The sequence below is a fragment of the Panthera leo genome, chromosome B1 (genome assembly GCF_018350215.1).
Source record: "Panthera leo isolate Ple1 chromosome B1, P.leo_Ple1_pat1.1, whole genome shotgun sequence".
NCBI classification, from domain to species: Eukaryota; Metazoa; Chordata; class Mammalia; order Carnivora; family Felidae; genus Panthera; species Panthera leo.
Window position 1 is genome coordinate 13861770 of NC_056682.1, and position 19302 is coordinate 13881071.

Genomic DNA, 19302 nt, shown 5'->3' on the forward strand with positions numbered 1-19302 from the left:
CATGTGGCTTGGGCTTCTCAGAGCATAGCAGCTGGTGCTGAAGGGACGTATCCCAAGAGAGGGAGCATTCCGAGAAACCAACGCGGACGTTACAAGCCTTCTCACATCCTAAGATATTGGACATGTGCAGATGTCCCTTTCATCACATCCCGTTGGTCCAGAGAGCCAGGATGATCAGCCCAGATGCACGGGAAGGAGAACCAAACTCCCCCTTTTGTGTGAGGAAGTGGCAGGGATTCGTTGCGTAAGAGCCTATGGAATGGAAGATGCCGTGGGCGCCATCTTTGGAAAACACAAGTGCCGTCATCTCTCTTTCCAAATCGGTGTCTCTTCCAGGGCTTTCTGTGTCAGGAAACGGCATCATAATTCACCTAGTTACCTGGGCCGGGAGCTGAAGAAGCAAGCCTGTCTCCTCCTCTTCTGTCACCTCCATATTCAGTCCATCATCTAGTCCTGTCCGCTCCAACCCCACAGTGTCTCTTGGATCCATCATCTCTCACCTAGATTCTAGAAGCCACCTTCAATCTGGGACGTTACGTCTCCAGTCTTGTCCCACGGTCTTCAGACACAAATTTGAGATATAAGTACCCTACCTGATCTTCCTCAGTGACTTAGATTCTGGTCGGATGCCTACAAGGGACTTACAAGGCTTTCCACATTCTGGCTGTTGATCACGCCATACTCTAATATAGAAACAGTACGGGAGGAAGATCGAGTATAGGCTCTTCAACCTACCCCTTCTGGCCTCACATCCTAGTTCTGATCAATAATGGCTTTGTTACATGGGACAAAGTATGTAGCTTCTTTGGCCTTAAGTTTTCTCATCATTGGAACAGTCTTAAGTATTCAGCGGAAATACTGAAAATGGTGTATCATACATAAAAATGCTTGAAGAATGTTTGTGCCTATCACCATTACTACTTCATGGAGGCCTTCTTTGCTAGAGTATGAGGCACAGACCACATCTATCTTCCACTGCCCTGTCCCAAGCTCTCAGCACAGTTACAGACGTGTAAAAGGTGCTCACTACGTGTTTGTCAAATGAACGTACGAAAATAGCATGACTAAATGATATAAAGTGCATAAAGGACCCACCACAGCGCCTTGCAAAGTATGCACAAACCAAATGCTGGCAGAGCCTCGTGGTTAAGAACTGAAGCTCCGTCGGGGCACCTGGGTGGCTCAGTGGTCGAGCGTCTGGCTCTTGGTTTCGGCTCAGGTCATGATCTCAACAGTTCGTGGGTTCGAGCCCCGTGTCAGGCTCTGTGCTGACAGCTCAGAGACTGCTTAGGATTCTCTCTCTCCCTCTCTCTCTGCTCCTCCCCCTCTCACTCATGTGCATGTACACACTGTCCCTCAAAATAAATATTCAAAAAAAAAAAAAAAAAAGAATTGAAGCTGTGTCACTTACTGGGTGGCTTTACATAAATTACCTTCCCTGACCTCCTGTTTCTGCATGGGGTGGCACTGAGGTTTAAATCAGAGAACACACGAAGGATGCCAAGCCCTGACTGGAACGTGACGAGCATTTGATACATGTCAATAATTATTAGTTCACTCTTTTTAATGCAGTTCTAGATTTTGCACTTGTAATCTGTAGCTAAATTTTTAAGAAGATGTATCTTTAAATCATCATCCAGAGTATTCTCTAAAGCAATAATAGAAATCCTTATTATTAGTTACTTATTATTAACCAACTCCTCCTGGCTTAATATTTTTAGTTATTTGGGTTTTATGAAAGGAATCTATCTTATCCTTAAGATTCCTTTGAATGCACAGTACTGCGCATTTATTTATTGAGCATGTATTATGTGCCATACACAGAGCAAAGCTCTGAGAACATAGCAGTAGGAAAAAAAAGGCACAGTTGTTCTCAGAGCCTGTGAATTGCTAGGCAAGATAGAAGTCAAGCAGGCAATGACAATGAGTTAGCAAATGCATACATAGGGGAAAATAGAGGGCCCTATAGTAGGATATTTCAACACGACCTTTATTTAAAAGGAACAATAAGACAGATGCCAAAATTTAGCATAGAATAGTTTGGGATAACGTAAGACAACGAAAGGCCGTAAATTTTGGCTAATATAACTCTGGAAAATTACTTTTCCAATCAAACAAAAACTAACAAACAGACAAACAACAAATTCCTTTTGCATAAATGTCCAGTTATAAAATAAGTAAGTTATGGAGTCTATCTGCATGCAGCATGGTGATCATGGTTAATAATACTGTAGTGGATATTTGAAAGTTGCCGAGAGAGTAGAGCTTACAAGTTCTCATCATAAGAAACAAAATTATAACTATGTGAAATGATGGCTGTTAACAAGACTTACTGTGGTGATCACTTCGCAGTTGTATACAACAAAAGTCAAATCATTACATTGTACTTCTGAAACAAATACAATGTGTGATGTCAATTATATCTAAACAAAGGAAATTTCCAACTCCTTTTGTTTGAGTACAAATTTAAAAACTGTACATGTGTGCATGTATATATACATGCACATGTAGGATTCATCCTGTTTAAACAATGTAATTCAAGTGCTTTTAAATTTCACTTTATTGGTCATCATGCATGAATTTTCTCAACTACTGGACAATTTCAGAGAATTAAAACTTAGAGCAGTTTAAAGATGCCGGTGATTTGAAGAAATGAACTAACAGGACGGCAGGTGCCGTGAGTTTTACTCGGTATTGTTCATGGTATGTTTGTTGCGACGTGTAATAGTTCCTTCATTAGGTGCTGTATTGATTTTGTTCATTAAACTGTGTTTGCAAGGCAGCTGTGTTCTAATTCGCTTTGCCTGCGAGGTAACGCTCTGTGTCCGCGATGGTAAGTTACGGCGTGTGGTTGTTTATAAAAAGAGATGTTCTCTCCGAGATCTCAAAGTCAGGGTCTGAATCCAAGGTTAGGTCACAGAGTTGGAGGGTGGGCTATTGATTGTCTGTAGATGCCTAACCTTGCTTCCTGACATCTTAATTATTAGTGCTTCTCTGGGACTCCAGATATCACTTACCCTCCTTAACAATTGACTTAGACTTTTACAGTTGGATTTCTCTTCTGCCTTTCCATTTTAATAATTAAAGGCTCGTTTATTCCCATCATATGCAGGCAGCAGATTCATGATACGTATGGCAAAATATTTAGTCTTTCGCAGCTTTGGGTGGTTTTTCTGATGTCACAAAATAATGTTTAGATACCAAGCCTCCTAACTACCCGTATGATTTCAATATTCCATTTGATCCTTGTAACATCTAGGGTTGGTACACTATTACTTATACAGTATCTGAGAGCTCAAGGCATTGTTAATGCGTTATCTGAAAAAATGCCATCTACCGATGCGTTTGCCTCTAAACCGTGGCTCACCCAAGAGGGCGAGGAGTAACAATGGCTTTGGGGACGTGGCCTCTTTCTGTTTTCACACTCTGACAACCATATTTTAAGACGTGGACTGTTGGGACACATAGTTACTGATGAAAGGGAAAATCACAGTTAGTAGGTAAAAAGACTCCTAGTGGCTCCCACATTCAGGCCCAACAGGATACGTTGGGGGAAAAAAACCTTCAAGATGATACCCTATTGTGTTTGAAGACACGGTGCACCTCCCTCTTACTGTGAAGGCTTTAATTGGTTTGATTCCTAACCTACAAGCTTTGAGTTTAGAATAACTCCAGGGCACTCTGTGGCCCTGTCTATTTTTTCCTCCATTCTTCCTCCTTTATTCTCTTAGTAAAACCTACAAACAACCTTACTGATTCCTATGATCATTCCCAGGTTCAGGCTCCGGGGGCTTAAGGATGGAGTGATCTCAGTAAGGGAGGAGAGAGCACGCCAGAACTGGCCCTCCTTTTATTTCCTCTGAAGCCAAAATTTTCTGGAATTCAGGGCATGATGAAAGACATCTGTGTCCAGGCTTTTATCTGAGAGGAATGATGAGCTTCAGAGGAAAAGGTTGTTCAAGTATTTACAAGTTTATCAAGCCGTGTCAATGGCTCGCTGACTCCCAGGTGTGTTTCCGATCAATAAAGAGCATTTGGAAACGCTAACAGGAATGACCACACTTGACTTGGCCAAATTAGAGACCGGCCGGGACTTGAAAAGCGGTAGTGCAGAATTTAAACAGACAAAGCCCCTTCACAAAACTATGGTCCCCTGACATTCACACTAGAGGCTTTAGCAGGAATGTCATACGAAGCTGCCAGTTCAGTGGATTTAAGCAGAAGAAGGTCAGCGATGTCCTTGTATCTCTACATCACTGATGATAATGAGAGGTCAGGTCTCCATCTACCTTTTAGAAAAGACACATTCGAAGACTTTCATTCAAAATAAATTCGTTCTAAATGGTGTCATAATTGGAAGCAAACAGAAGCGGATGGCCACTTTAGACTGAGATTCGTATTTCATAGGAAAAGCCAAAATAGATGCGTGACCTTCAAACTGTTTCGTTCTTGTGCCTTAAAACAAATTATAAATACAAATTTTAATTAAATCTTATTTCCTACCACCATAATGTTCATACATGTTTTTAAAAAGCCTGTTTCCTTTTATACCAAATTACATTTATAATTATTAGTTGTACACATTTGGCTGAAATCAACCTAACTATTATAAAAATGGTAAACATTTTTATAATTATTAAATATAAAAGGCGAAAATGTATCAAAAATACCTCTCTGAATGAGATGACTGGGGACTTTTCCAAATAATTCATGTATTCACGGATGGATATTAATGTTTATTTGTTTTTGAGACAGAGAGAGAGAGAGACAGAGTGTGAGGGGGGGAAGGGCAGAGAGAGAGGGAGACCCAGAATCCGAAGCAGGCTCCAGGCTCTGAGCTGTCAGCACAGAGCCCGACGCGGGGCTCAAACTCACGAACCGAGAGATCGTGACCTGAGCTGAAGTCGGACACTTAACCGACTGAGCCACCCAGGTGCCCCCATGGATGGATATTAATTATTACAAAGCCAGGCAAGATTCAGTATCAATTTTATTCCTGTTTTTCTTTTTTTTTATGAATATAAACATAAGAAATCTTAACCACAAAATAAGCAGATGGGAAGGAAAGGATTTTTTTAGAGTGATTTCAACTATTTGAAATCCTTATTGTTCGTATGTCAAGAATTTGTGACCTACTTCTTTTTTTTATGTTTTTATTTATTTCTTTTGAGAGAGAACTGGGGAGGGGCAGAAAGAGGGAGAGGGAGAGAGAGAAAAAGAGAGAGAGAGAGAGAGAGAGAGAGAATCCCAAGCAGGCTCCACACTGTCAGCACAGAGCATCTGGGCTCAATCCCAGGAACCATGAGATCATGACCTTAGCCTAAATCAAGAGTCAGACACTCAACTGACTGAGCCGCCCAGGTGCCCCTGTGATCTATTTCTAAAAGGTGTGTTTAGCAGTCTACAAGCTGTTGGTTCCGTCACATTTCTTCTTCAGTTTCATCGGAAGCACGGAGCTGAGAGCCACCTGCTTTCACACGTATTTGTTACCAAGTTTTCCGAACCACCCATTTGTCAGCCTCTGTGCAGTATACCCCCCAAAAAGAAAGCAAAACACTACTAATCGCACCCGTTACTCCTTTACTCTGTGGCTTTGTTTAATCTGCTATGTGCAGAATGGGGTGGAAGATGGACCTTGTGTTCATTTTAGTTCATCTTTGTTATTGCGATATTTTTTAATGCTTTCGTCGTATCGTATGCTTTAAACGTCTCTAACTAGCTCATTTAACTTACGGGAAATGCTGTATAATTTACTGGCTGAGATACTACTCATTAGAATCAAACTCTGTCAGAAGAAGTCTGACGTATTGTTTCAGTTCAAATAAATTAATATCCACTTTGTCACAGTCTCACAATTCTGCACTCCTACTCGAGGGAGATAGTAGACAGATAAAGCACAAATCCTTGCCATGAGTTTGGCAATTGGACTGAATAAGGCATCGCTGCCTTTATTATTTCTCACCTCACTGATGTTCTCTTGGCAGTCATGAAACTCTACTGGCAGTGAAGAGCATCCTTTGCCAATGGTTGGGATGAATGATAAGGTCATTGCACGAAAAGGTTCTCCCTCCTTCTTGATCTATCAGATTTCAAAACCTACCAACAGCCTTAAATATTCCAATTCTTAATGCCACACTTTGTCCTTGATAGAAATATGTGCAAGACAAGGAAAGACACTAAAGCCCTACCTTGGGCTTAGGATGTCTCGAATAAAGGAGGCTTCATCAACAAGAATGCTTTAAATTTTGCCTTTGTTTGGCACACTGGAAGCTTTATGCTCAAGACAGTGCGTCAGAGTAAGATACTGAGTATGTGAAAGGTCCCTTCTGTTGTAAAGAGAGTCTACATCCGGGAATTATTGAGGTTCTAGAAATGAATTCCCTTAAAACAGACTACTCCCTTCCTCACTGAAAAGTCTTCATGAATAAAAGAAAAGAAGGAGGAGGGAGGGAGGAAAGGAGGGAGGAAGGGAGGGAGGGAGGGAGGAAGGTCTTCAAGTAATCTTCATACCTAGGGATATGACTACTCTTACTTGAAGACTCCTGGACTAAATGACCTCCATGGGCACTTGAACTCTGAGATGCTATGATGTTATGATTACTCAGGCTTTTTCATTACAGGGAGACAAGAAAACAATGATCTCAGGTACTACTGTCCCCCTCCCTTCAAGCCTATTCAATGAACCTTGGTTTTTTGTTTTACAAATGAAAGAACCGTCTTTCTGAAAAAGAGCCGCCTGTTAAATTGGGTGGGACTGATTAGATAAGTAATCACAACACTTACTGACACAACAGTACCCACACCTATCATTTCTATAAGAAAAATCCTGACCCCTCAAAATCAGTATACGGACAAAGCAACAAAGCAAAACCTAAAACCCCAGAAGTCATCACTTGATTACTGTTTCCAAAGCTAATGCTTTTGGGCCAAGATGATGGTTTGGAAAACAATTCTGATTCGTACCATTTTAAGTTCCCAGTATTGGAAGCACAGGTATGTTATTAAAGTGACCAAAAAAACATTTATAGCAGCAATTCATAGGATCAACACCCCTGAGTAGATTCAATCACATAAACCTCAGAAAATAACAATAGAACTTGTTAATAACAGTAAATTATAACAATAGCCTTAGTGATGTATGGATTTGATGAATGTGTCCACATATGAGCTATTTCCATAAATATGACATGTGCGCAAACCAGTCTTCACGGGAAGAAGGGACTACTACTTTTCTCAGTATTTAAAAATAGTTTCCCGTGTAAGTCAACCAAAAGACCAAAAACCTAGTAGGAATGTAGTATAAATTATAACACGATGAATATCACATTAGAGTATCTATGTCAGTTTTTATGGAGCGCCTGGATGGTTCAGTTGGTCGAGTGTCTGACTTTGGCTCAGGTCATGATCTCATGGTTCATGAGTTCGAGCCCTGCATCAGGGGTTGACAGCTCAGAGCCTGCAGCCTGCTTCAGATTCTGTGTCTCCCTCTCTCTCTGCCTCTCTTTCTCTCTCTCAAAAATAAATAAACATTAAAAAAAAAATTTTAAGGGTATCTATGGCAGTTTTTATGTAATAAGAACTGGTCATTTCTTCCCAATAAAAATAAGTATTCAAAAAAGCCTATAACTTTATATCCTAAAATTGAAAGCTAAGCAGATTCTCTAGCGTGGTTCAGTGGGTTACCACACCTGATTTTATATGAAATAGATCCAAAACTTCGTAATTTAAAATAATATTTTTTTAATAAAAAAGCAAAGATTTCACTGCTGACTGTGTAAAACACATAGTTTTGGAATTCTGCACTCCTCAGTGTGAGTCTTTACCACTCACTTTGGGCAGGTAATTCACTTCTTTGAGACTTAGTTTCTTCATCTCAAAATAATACTGACTTCAGGGAGTAGTGTTGTTTTTGTTGTTTTGTTTTGTTTTGTTTTGTTTTTTTAGTTCCAAACAGATAGTATGGGTGAAACTGCCTGACAGATCATGGGCCCTCAGTAAAAATTCCATTTCTCTCTCTGCCCTCCTTCATCTTTTCATTAAAAGCTAACTTATGACATAGGGGCACCTGGGTGGCTCAGTCGGATAAGCGTCCAGCTTCGGCTCAGGTCACGATCTCACGATTCATAGGTTCGAGCCCCGTGTAGAGCTTGACGGCTCAGAGCCTGAAGCCTGCTTTGGATTCTCTGTCTCCTTCTCTTTCCCCCTCCTCCACTCACACTCTGTCTCTCAAAAATAAATAAACATTAAAAAATTTTTAAAAAGCTAATTTGTCCCATATGTAGGTGTTTCCAGTATTGAAAAATTTCTGTGAATAAAGAGGTCTTGGTTTAAAGGAAGCAAACATAATCTTGGATTATAGTAGGATTACCATAGTGGTAGGATTCTATTCTTTTGTCTTTGTGTTTAGCTATATGTTCTAATTTTGCTAAAAATGAATACATATTACTATCATAAAATAAATATTTAGTATTTCAGTGAATGATGTGGTTTATACTCTGAGTCGATACATAAGAAATTAGCGAGGATTACTATAACCCAATTTTTGGGTTTTATTCCCTAGAGCGTATTATATTACTAAATTAAAGAAAAATAGATCTGGTAGCTGAAATGTTAACAACTGCCATGGTTATGGGCATCGGGGGAAAAAAGAGAAGTGGGATTGTAAGTAATGACTTGTTAAGCTGTTTGTACAGCCCTCTCCCGCGTCACGCCTAGGTTACCGCAGCTGTATCCTAACGTGTCTCCCAAGTCTAGGCTTCCCACTATGGTCCCACTACAGTGGTCACTCCCCACCCTTACCTGCAGAATATGTGTTCCAGGACCCCCAGTGGATGCCCGACAACACAGATAGTACGGAACCTTCTTTATACGGTATTTTTTCCTATACGTACATATCTCTGATGAAGTTAAATTTATAAATTAGGCCCAGTAAGAGATTAACCACAGTAACTAACCATAAAATAGAACAATTACTACTACAATATACTGCAATAAAAGTTATGTGAATGTGGTCTCTGTCTCAAAATATCTTATTGCCCTGGACCCACCCTTCTCTTTGTGATAACATGGGGTGATAACAGGCCTACGTGATGGGATGAATGGGGTGAGTGACGTAGGCGTTGTGTGACATAGCGTTAGGCTGTTTACCTTCTGAAGATACGTCGGGAGGACGATCATCTGCCTTCAGACCACACTTGATGGCCGCAGGTACCTGAAACAGTGGAAGGTGAAACCAGGGATAAAGGGGACTACTGTATGCACTTTCACGTCCTTGAACGTGACTTCGCGTCAGCTTTAGCCCAATCAGAACCTTTTAGCCAGTGGTCTCCCTTTAGCTATAGGTGTCCTTTGCAAATGATGGTACATGTGTCATTGAGTAGGATGTGATCAGCCAACTAGCAGATAGTCGCAGCATTTACTAGTAATCTACTCAAACTTGACATTTATCTCTAAGTGTGAATTTATTGTGAATTTCTCTAGACCCCGATGGGCATAACTGGGATATCTGTCATACTCATCTGTGATCACAAAACACATTCCTTAGTAATCTAGAATTCTGTTTCCCCTTATTATAAACACACACACACACACGCACGCATACGTACACACCTACATACAACATAGGAAAAATAAGTGCTTTTATGGCATGGAAATACAAATTACCCATATTAAGGCTACTTCAAGTATCTATTTTTTTAGAGTTTTTATTTCAATTTCCAGTTAGTTAACCAGGAAACAGATGCTGGCGAGGTTGTGGAGAAATGGAACCCTCTTGCACTGCTGGTGGGAATCCAAACTGGTGCAGCCACTCTCGAAAACAGTGTGGAGGTTCCTCAAATAATAAAAATAGAACTACCCTACGACCCAACAATAGCACTGCTAGGAATTGACCCAAGGGATACAGGAGTGCTGATGCAGAGGGGCACTTGTTCCCCAACGTTTATAGCAGCACTTTCAACAATAGCCAAATTATGGAAAGAGCCTAAATGTCCATCAACTGATGAGTGGACAAAGAAGATGTGGTTTATATATCCAATGGAATACTATTTGGCAATGAGAAAGAATGAAATCCTGCCATTTGCAACAAGATGGATGGAACTGGAGGGTATTATGCTAAGTGAAATAAGTCAGTCAGAGAGAGACGGACATCATATGTGTTCCCTCATATGAGGAACTCGAGAAACTTAACAGAAGACCATAAGGGAAGGGAAGGGGAAAAAAATAGTTACAAACAGAGAGGGAGGGAGCATAAGAGACTCTTACATACAGAGAACAAACTGAAGTTTCATGGCGGGAGGGGAAAATGGGTGATGGACATTGAGGAGGGCACTTGTTGGGATGAGCACTGGGTGTTCTATGTAAGCGATGAATCACAGGAATCTACCCCCAAAATCAAGAGCACATTGTATGCACTGTATGTTAGCCAACTTGACAATAAGTTATATATTAAAAATAATAATTTAAAAAATAAATTCTAGTTAGTTAACATACAGTGTTATATTAGTTTCAGGTGTACACGATAGTGATTTGACCCTTTTGTACAATACCCAATATTTATCACAAGTGATGGGGATTCACCCCATCACCTACTTCCCCCGTGCCCCTACCCACCTCCCTTCTGGTAACCATCAGTGTGTTCTCTATAGTTAGGAATCTGTTTCTTGGTTTGCCTCTCCCTCTCTTTTTTACCCTTTGCTCATCTGTTTTGTTGCTTAAATTCCACATACGAGTGAAATCACACAGTATTTGTCTTCCTCTGACTGACTTATTCTGCTTAGCATTATACTCTCTAGCTCCATCCGCTTTGTTGCAAATGGCAAGGTTTCATTCTTTTTACGGCTGAGTAATATTCCATTGTAATAGATATAGATATAGATATAGATATAGATATAGATATAGATATAGATATAGATATAGATATATAGATACACACACACACACACACACATACGGTATCTTCTTTACCCCTGCACCAATCGGTAGATACTTGGACCGCTTCCGTATCTTGACTATTATAAATAATGCTGTGAACGTAGGGCTGCATGTATCCCTTTGAATTGCTGCTTTTATATTCTTTGGGTAAATATATTGTTTTATGTTCTGTGGGTAGTGTGATTGATGGATCGTAGGGTAGTTCTATTTTTAACTTCGTGAGGAACCTCCATACGGTTTTCCAAAGTGGCTGCACCAGTTTGCATTCCCACCAACAGTGCAAGAGGGTTTCTTTGTCTCCACATCCTCACTAACATCTGTTGTTTCTTGTGTTGTTGATTTTAGCCATTCTGACAGGTGTAAGGTGGTATTTCATCATAGTTTTGATTTGCATTTCCCTGATGGTGAGCAACGTTGAGCATCTTTTCATGTGTCTGTTGGCCATCTGGATGTCTTCTTGGAGAACTGTCTGTTCATGTTAGGGACCAGACTCTTTAAGCTGGCATTCAGGGCCTTCCAGAAACTGATCTCATCCTCCCTTTGTAGCCCTACCTTCCATTACTCTCGTGACAAACCCGTTACTGTCTTTCATTCATTCAGTGCACACTGAGAGCCAAATGCTTCATATACATGAGCTCTGTGATTGCATTATTACCATTCCCGTTTTACAGATGAAGTTTAGAACTAGAGATTTAATCTCTTCTTGACGATCACAGAAGCAGTTACTGACAGAGTCAGGATTCAAACCCAGTTCAACTGAATCCAAAGCCAGTCTTCTTAACTCCTTTCCTAGCCACACGGCTCTCTCTGCTCACCATCACTATAACATCTGTCCAGTTTCACTTTCATATTTTTAATTGTAATGTTGACTCCAACTCAAAAACCTTATCCTCCCTGTCCTTCAGAGTTTACCTCAGAACTTTGAACCCTTCTGTGAAATCTCTCAACCACCAGCCTACGATTGATATCACCTTCCTCTGACCCTTAACCATATGTGGCTTTAGATTGTCATTTAATTCACCAGGTTGAAGGGGTTGTCCTCCCAAACACGTAATTAGTTGCTTGATGGCAGAAGCCATGGAAGCCCGAGTAGATAAGTAAGTAATCTCTACAATTCTACTCTTTGGTTGATATTTGTTTCTATTGCCTACAATTCTATGTCCCTTAGTAAATGCTCAAAAATGGTCTCAGTGTTAAACTGATAACTTCTCATAGAGAGAAGGCTCACTCCTCCTGTCATTAGAGTAAGATAGTTCACAACACTGTAATTTGAAATCAAACCCTCTAAATTCTGAATGGCCAACTTCTCTGGAGGCTACTATGTAATAGATATTATGTACTACCTGAATTCATATTCAGAATAATATTTTTTAAGGGAAAAAAATTATAGGAAGTCAACTTTGTCACTTTGAAAAGTTTGAATTAATAGAGGAAGGATAATTTTCCAGTTTCATTCTGTTCCTTAGCCTTCACGGACCTTTTTTTGAATAAGAGACAATGTGGTTTTGTTTCTCTTTAAGGTAAATTTGTAAAACCTGCTCTATCTTCCTTTCAGGATAACTGAGAAAGACTGTTAGCAAAGAGGGAAGGAGGGGAAAACCATACCAAAAAATCTGAGTCTTGGATCTGTGTCCTAAAACCAGGAGGCGGCAGAGACTCAGGGAGCAGAGAGTTTTTATTCCTACAGGTTGAGGGTCATTGATAGGGGCAATTCAAGTATGGCTGGTGAGGCTGCAAATGAATTTGAGACGAGGGTCAAAAGAAAGCAAGCTTGGGGCGCCTGGGTGGCACAGTCGGTTGGGCGTCCGACTTCAGCCAGGTCACGATCTCGCGGTCCGTGAGTTCGAGCTCCGCGTCGGGTTCTGGGCTGATGGCTCGGAGCCGGGAGCCTGTTTCCGATTCTGTGTCTCCCTCTCTCTCTGCCCCTCCCCCGTTCATGCTCTGTCTCTCTCTGTCCCAAAAATAAAAATAAAAAAGTTGAAAAAAAAAAAAAGAAAGAAAGCAAGCTTGCTGGCAGCCTTCTCCAGTATCTTTGTGAGAATTTAAACTTACTCCTCCCTCCCTCCACCACGTAATCCCCTACCCCATCTCTGCCTCCCTTCTAGCATCTGAATCTTTATTCATTCTGTTTGGTTCAGAGGGAACTACCTGAATCAGTGCCATTGATTGGTTTTGTTGTTTGCTTAAGGATTGATTTGGAAATCTCCATAATCCATTCTGCCTTAATTTACACTTGCAGTGCTATGGTACATTTAGAAGGACTGATTAGTAAAAGACTTAATCTCTCCCAAGAAATAACAAGACATATATTTGTAAGATAATCATGTTTCAAGTGATCAGGAAAGACCGTAGGTGCAAAGAGTTTCAACAGTAGACATACCTTGGGGGAGGGGGAGGCAAAGGATTTTGACTTCAGTATTTCTTTTTTTTTTTTTTTTTTTTTAATGTTTATTTATTTTTGAGACAAAGACAGAGCGTGAACAGGGGAGGGGCAGAGAGAGAGGGAGGCACAGAATCTGAAACGGGCTCCAGGCTCTGAGCTGTCAGCACAGAGCCCAGCGCCGGGCTTGAACCCACGCACCGTGAGATCATGACCTGAGCTGAAGTCGGACGCTTAACCTACTGAGCCACCCAGGCGCCCCTTAAATATTTCTTTAAGAATATGCTAAATCAGAATTCATTGAACAGCAGTAGCTAACAAAAAAGCTTTTAAAGTGAAAAGTATGTTAGAGCATTTCATTTATCAGAAGATAAAATGCCTCAGCATTTATTGAAAAGAACTTTCTGAAAGGAAAGCTGTTTTGTCGCTCGAGGGTTTTTTTGGTGGGGGGTGGGGGGTCCGTTGTTGTTTTTTAATTTTTCGTTGTTTTTCCACGGATCTCTTCCATGCAGGAAAATTAGGTGGATTTACACAAGAAAATAACACCATAGATTCTGGAGAACTTGATATTGGCCGAAGGGCAATTCAAGAGGTTCCTCCTGGGATTTTCTGGAGATCACAGCTCTTTATTGATCAGCCACAGTTTCTGAAATTCAATATCTCTCTTCAGAAGGATGCATTGATTGGAGTATATGGCCGAAAAGGCTTACCACCTTCCCATACTCAGGTAAAAGTGGGCTTTGTTGTCAATAAAATGGAAGCTGCTAGTTTGCATTTTTAAAGTTATTCTGTTTCTTGAGTTTAGTTGTTTAACTGTCGGACCTCTTTCGTATTGATCGTTTACGGTGAAAAGAATTTTGAACGTAGGTTACACTTATCGTGAGGTTTTCGAATAAGTAGGAAAAACAGCATTTTCTTCCTGACTTGTGTTAATCATTATGGACCAACTGAAATGTACTAAAATTTATGAGTAGCCAAATGAAAATATTGAACATCATCTGAGCACCTAGGAAAACCTCATGGATTTTCCAAGTGTTTTACGAAGATTCTGTGGGAATTTCAGACAGTCTTATTCCTTTCATGTAATAGATGCATAGTATTTTCATCTCAAACGTTGCATTCACGCTGTTGGAAATATATTGTATTTTTTCTGCTTAATGCCAGCCTTACTGTTAGTAAAGAAATTATGGAAACAAAAACATAAATATGATGAGTGAACTTGGTCGACTCAAGCCACGATTCCTCAAATAAAGAGGAGAAACAGCTTTCACAGATAACCAAGGGTGATCACCTTAGTGGGGCACTCGAAACAATTCATATATTTTTCAACCATACGTCGATTGAACAACTTTAGAGGCAGTTCGGTTGCATGAAAATTACCTTACAGGTAGAGACAGCTGCTAGCAATAACTCTACAGGCTTTTTCATAATCTGATCCTGGGTCAGGGTATGTAATTTGGAAATTGTGGTTTAAAAGAGGTCCCATTATGTCCAAGAGAAATTATTTAAATTACCCACCGTAGATTTGGAGCTCAGACGTTTCCCACCATCAACTAGTACGTCAGTCCAAAAATGTGATAGATGGTTAATTAACATTGACGGTTGGGTGAGCCTAAAAGTTTCACACTTAATAATCAGTTTATTTACCCATAGAACTGCATGCAGATTTTCATTTGATTTATAAACTGAGGACTGGAGGGTTTTCATGTCTGCTTTATAGTATGTAATTCTGTGAGACATGCTTTTTCGATACCCTAGGAATTGTAAAGAAAAATTGATCAAATACTAATAAAAGAATCATGTCTTTAAAGAAAGATGAGTAAGGGAGAGCCTGGGTGGCTCAGTCGGTTAAGGGTCCAACTCTTGGTTTCAGCTCAGGTCATGACCTCACAGTTCGTGGGTTCGAGCCCCACATCAGACTCTCTGCTGTCAGTGCTGAGCCTGCCTGGGGTTCTCTATCCCCTCTCTCTCTCCCCCTCTCCCGTTCACGTGCACCCTCTCTCTCAAAAATAAACATTTCTTTTAATGTTTCTGATAAAATAATCTATAAAGATTTAAAAAAAGAAAGATGAGTCAGAAACTTTGAACCATGCTTTCTCTTATGTCGTTGTGGATCAGGGAAAGTTTCATATACATATATAAATTATATAGCTGTGAAATTTTTGAATATCATGCTTTGGTATATCATTTTTCTGATCATGGTTTTCGTGTCTGTATTACTAAAATAGACTTAAAAATTTTTTTTAATGTTGTATTTATTCTTGAGAGAGAGACAGAGCATGAGTGGAGGAGAGGCAGAGTGAGAGGGAGACACAGAATGCGAAGCAGGCTCCAGGCTCCGAGCTGTCAGCACAGAGCCTGATGTGGGGCTCGAACTCAGGAACCGTGAGATCATGACCTGAGCCGAAGTCAGACGCTCAACTGACTGAGCCACCCAGGCTCCCCGACCCATTTAAATTTTTGATTATAATTATAATTCACTCCAGTGCCTGCTATAAGTGATAGTGGCTGGAAAGCAATAACCAGATCTTCTTAAACAGAGTGGGTGTCTGTAACGTTAGTTATGGCAGAGAGATTGCATTTATATCAATAGCCCGGTGATATAGGAAAAAATATTTTTTTCCTTGGAACCATATACATGATTCAATCACTTTTTTATAACTGAAGAAATATGCCTCTAAAGCTAAGCACAACAGTGAGTGTGTAACCCGTAAACTCCAGAAAATAATTTCCAAAGAAAATTGTCGTGTGCTTTACAGATTTATTTAAAGATTCAGGGTTGACTCTTTCCTACTTATGTATACCATGTAAGATTAGAGAAACAAAAGGTGCAGTTTCAGGTTTTCCCATTCTTCTGGTATTTAAATACAATATACATCATACCCACTTTTCCTTCCGGCCACAATATATGTGTTTAACTAGATTACGCATTTTCTTAAGCTCCACGGTTATTAGAGTTCTTTCCTCTGGTTTATTCAAGATCAGCAGAGCAAACAACTGTTTCTGAGTTCAGTGTTTAAACATGAAATATGCTATAAAGCAACCCAAACTGAACATTTCTCTGTTTCTGGGGAACGTTAAATAAATCAACCTGAAATAATTAAAATTGGCCGGCCATTCGGAATAGTCAACTTGAGTTTTGAAAGTCTTTGTGACCCTTTATAAAACTGTCCGTTTGATTGTTGCCAAGGAATCAATTGACTTTCTTCTCCCTGATGCCCAGTTTATTCTCCTGGACAGTTAGAAGCCTAAGGAAGCAATTTAACGCTGTACAGTTAACAGTGTAGTGTATCATTTAAGTGCGTGTGCGTGAAGCCTGTTTCAGAATGGTAGCTGGAAACCTGAGTTTTGTAAGCACGCACCCCTGCGACTCTTTGACCTTGTGACCTTGAGCAAATCACTTCTCCGTGCCAGTATCTGTCCAGAAGCAGTTAAATCAGATGATGTCGAAAGTCTCTTCCTCCTGTGTGCCAAAGATTTACAGCAAGCTCGATGCTCCCACCAAATAGTTGATTAAAAAATACAATTAAGTTTTCATAGATTCTGAGATTCATAGATTCTCATCCTTTTAAATTTTTTTAAGTTTATTTATTTATTTTGAGAGAGAGACAGAGTGAGAAGGGGTGGGGCAGAGAGAGACAATCCCAAGCAGGCCCCACAATGTCAGCGTGGAGCCCGACGCCGGGCTCGATCTCGTGAACCGTGAGATCGTGACCTGAGCCGAAACCAAGAGCCGGGCGCTTAACTGACTGAGCCACCCAGGTGCCCCTCATCCTCTTAATAACTGACTTGAGTTAAGCATATGGACAGTCTAACTGCTCAGAAATGAACTACCAGGATACCTTTATCAAAGTCTGACCTTTGTCTCGCGATCGCTTCCCCAAAGTGGTGAGACTGAATTTTATCCCCGAATAACACAAGACCCGAAGACTTGCCCCCACAAAAAAATCCACATCACCATCTTATGAATAGGTATTACGAAGTAAAACCAGTTTGTCCTTAAGTGATTGCTTTGTACTTTACCCCCTGAGAACAAAGGTTATTAAACATTTCTGTTCCATTAATTTGTTTACTTTTTGTAGACATGGGCTTATGTGAAGCAGGGGACTTGTCTTTACGTATGTGAATAAGCCCCACAAAGGCGTGTGGGAAGGGGTGGCCGACTACTCTGCATCCCAGTGACCACCACCCCAGCCCTGTGTTACTGTTCCCGATGTGATACAAACGACGATCTCTACAGTAAAGGTGGTGATTCCCAGGGTGAGCTTGAGAGGCCAGTTAAAACCCAAAACGTCCTCCCTTTCAATGTTTGCACATACTGTGTTGAGTGTTAGAGGACAAAAATGTTTACGTGCCAAGGAGCCATTAAAAGAAACTTTCCCCCTGCCTCTTTGCCATGCTGATAGAAATATTTAAATCCGACGGGGAAGTGGCTTATTTGAGGCATAGGCACCTTTCAGAAGTGCTGAATTATTTTGCCTCTGATAATTTTGAAATACAGTTCCAGATGAAAATTTTGCGGGTCAAATATCCACAACCGGTTATCGTTTTCATCCTGATAAGATATAAATGAAAAAAGTTACCGAATGCTGAGTGACAGCTTTTTTGTGTATTTCTCACAGCTGCATGACGTCATGAGGTAGTTTTACTACACGCACAAAAATAACAGAATAGGCTTTTATATTTAAATAAAAAATATAATATGTTGGAGACAGAACTAGATATTCTGAATTCCATCCAATAGTAACGTTAGAGGTTTGCGATAAGTACGGGGGCAGCACATTCGATCATGAATCTCAGAATCCCAGCAGGTGATTTTCCTCCAGTTTTTAAGGGATTCGTATAATAAACTTTTCTTTAAATAGACCGCTGATGAAATTCCAGATAAGAAATCTATCTGAAAGTAGAATATTGATGATTCATATATATACGTATGCATGGTACCATAATGATGGTACCGTAAATGATACATATTGTCCCGTAGTGTCTCTGTCACCATAAATGCAGGCCTCGGGAATAAAAGGAAACTGGATAGGAGTCCGTAGAAAGTGAATCACTGTACTTTTACGAAACTCTTATCTAATGGGTTTATTAAAACTATATTGGGAAGTCTGTGCCGTGTCTCCCAAATTCATCGCTTTATCTCTGGTTACTATTACCGATCACATTCCGTATTTTTCTTTAGCTTTAAATTCTCCGGTTGAACTCTTCTAGCCACCCAGCGTTCACGATTAATCTTACTAAACCAGAAATCAAGCTGAATGATGATTGATTTCAGAATAGTAGCTGGGCATGCTTACTGTTATTCCGTCCCTTCAGAACCCCTCCACTGTTCAATTTTTTAGACTTTCAGTCGGAGATACAAAGGCGTCTTGATGCACGTTTTTAATTTAGCCATAACAAGGTACAAACCCACGGGTTTCTCCATGGTACCCGGGATGGATACACCAGGGTCGCACAGAGGAGTATGGTGCTGTGGTGGCAAAGGTCTGAGCTTTCTCACAGACCAACTCTCCCGCTTACCAAGTACCTGATCTTGCTGGAGCTCCTCGAGGTTTGGTTTTCTCCATCCTTACAGTGTAAGTATCAGTGCCTTCCTACCAGAAGGGTCGCTACACGGAGTAAATATAATCGCGGCACAGAGTACGTATCCAATAGCAGTCGTTACCATACGGGTATTAAATAGGAGAAGACGGTAAGAGATTACCTAGAGGTCCAAAATAAGGCTGCTGGGTTTGAAATGTTACAGGTTTATGGCTGTATTTGCACACCGCCTGAGCTCATCAAACTTTTTATCCGTTGGGAGAGTCCGATAACTCCGGAAACCGATTGCCCAGTAAGGGGGAAATGATTTGTGAAGTTTACATGTGACAACAGTGTGCAGTGCAGTGCGTGGTTCTTAGGATCCCTGTAAATGCTACGTGTAGGAGACCTGTGCCATCAGGAACCTTTTTCTGACGTTGTATTTATTAGAGCAGAGGGGAAAGGTT

The 19302-nt window shown here is 40.5% G+C and overlaps 1 protein-coding gene across 3 annotated transcripts in view; it reads left to right on the forward strand.

Moving 5' to 3' along the window:
* The window catches only part of TENM3 (teneurin transmembrane protein 3), a 451547-nt gene that overhangs the window by 318571 nt on the left and 113674 nt on the right, over positions 1–19302 (forward strand). For all 3 annotated transcript variants that reach the window (XM_042934226.1, XM_042934227.1, XM_042934228.1), the window contains exon 7: positions 13825–14039. In XM_042934226.1, coding sequence (XP_042790160.1) covers positions 13825–14039 — 215 coding nt within the window. The remainder of the gene's footprint in view (positions 1–13824; positions 14040–19302) is intronic.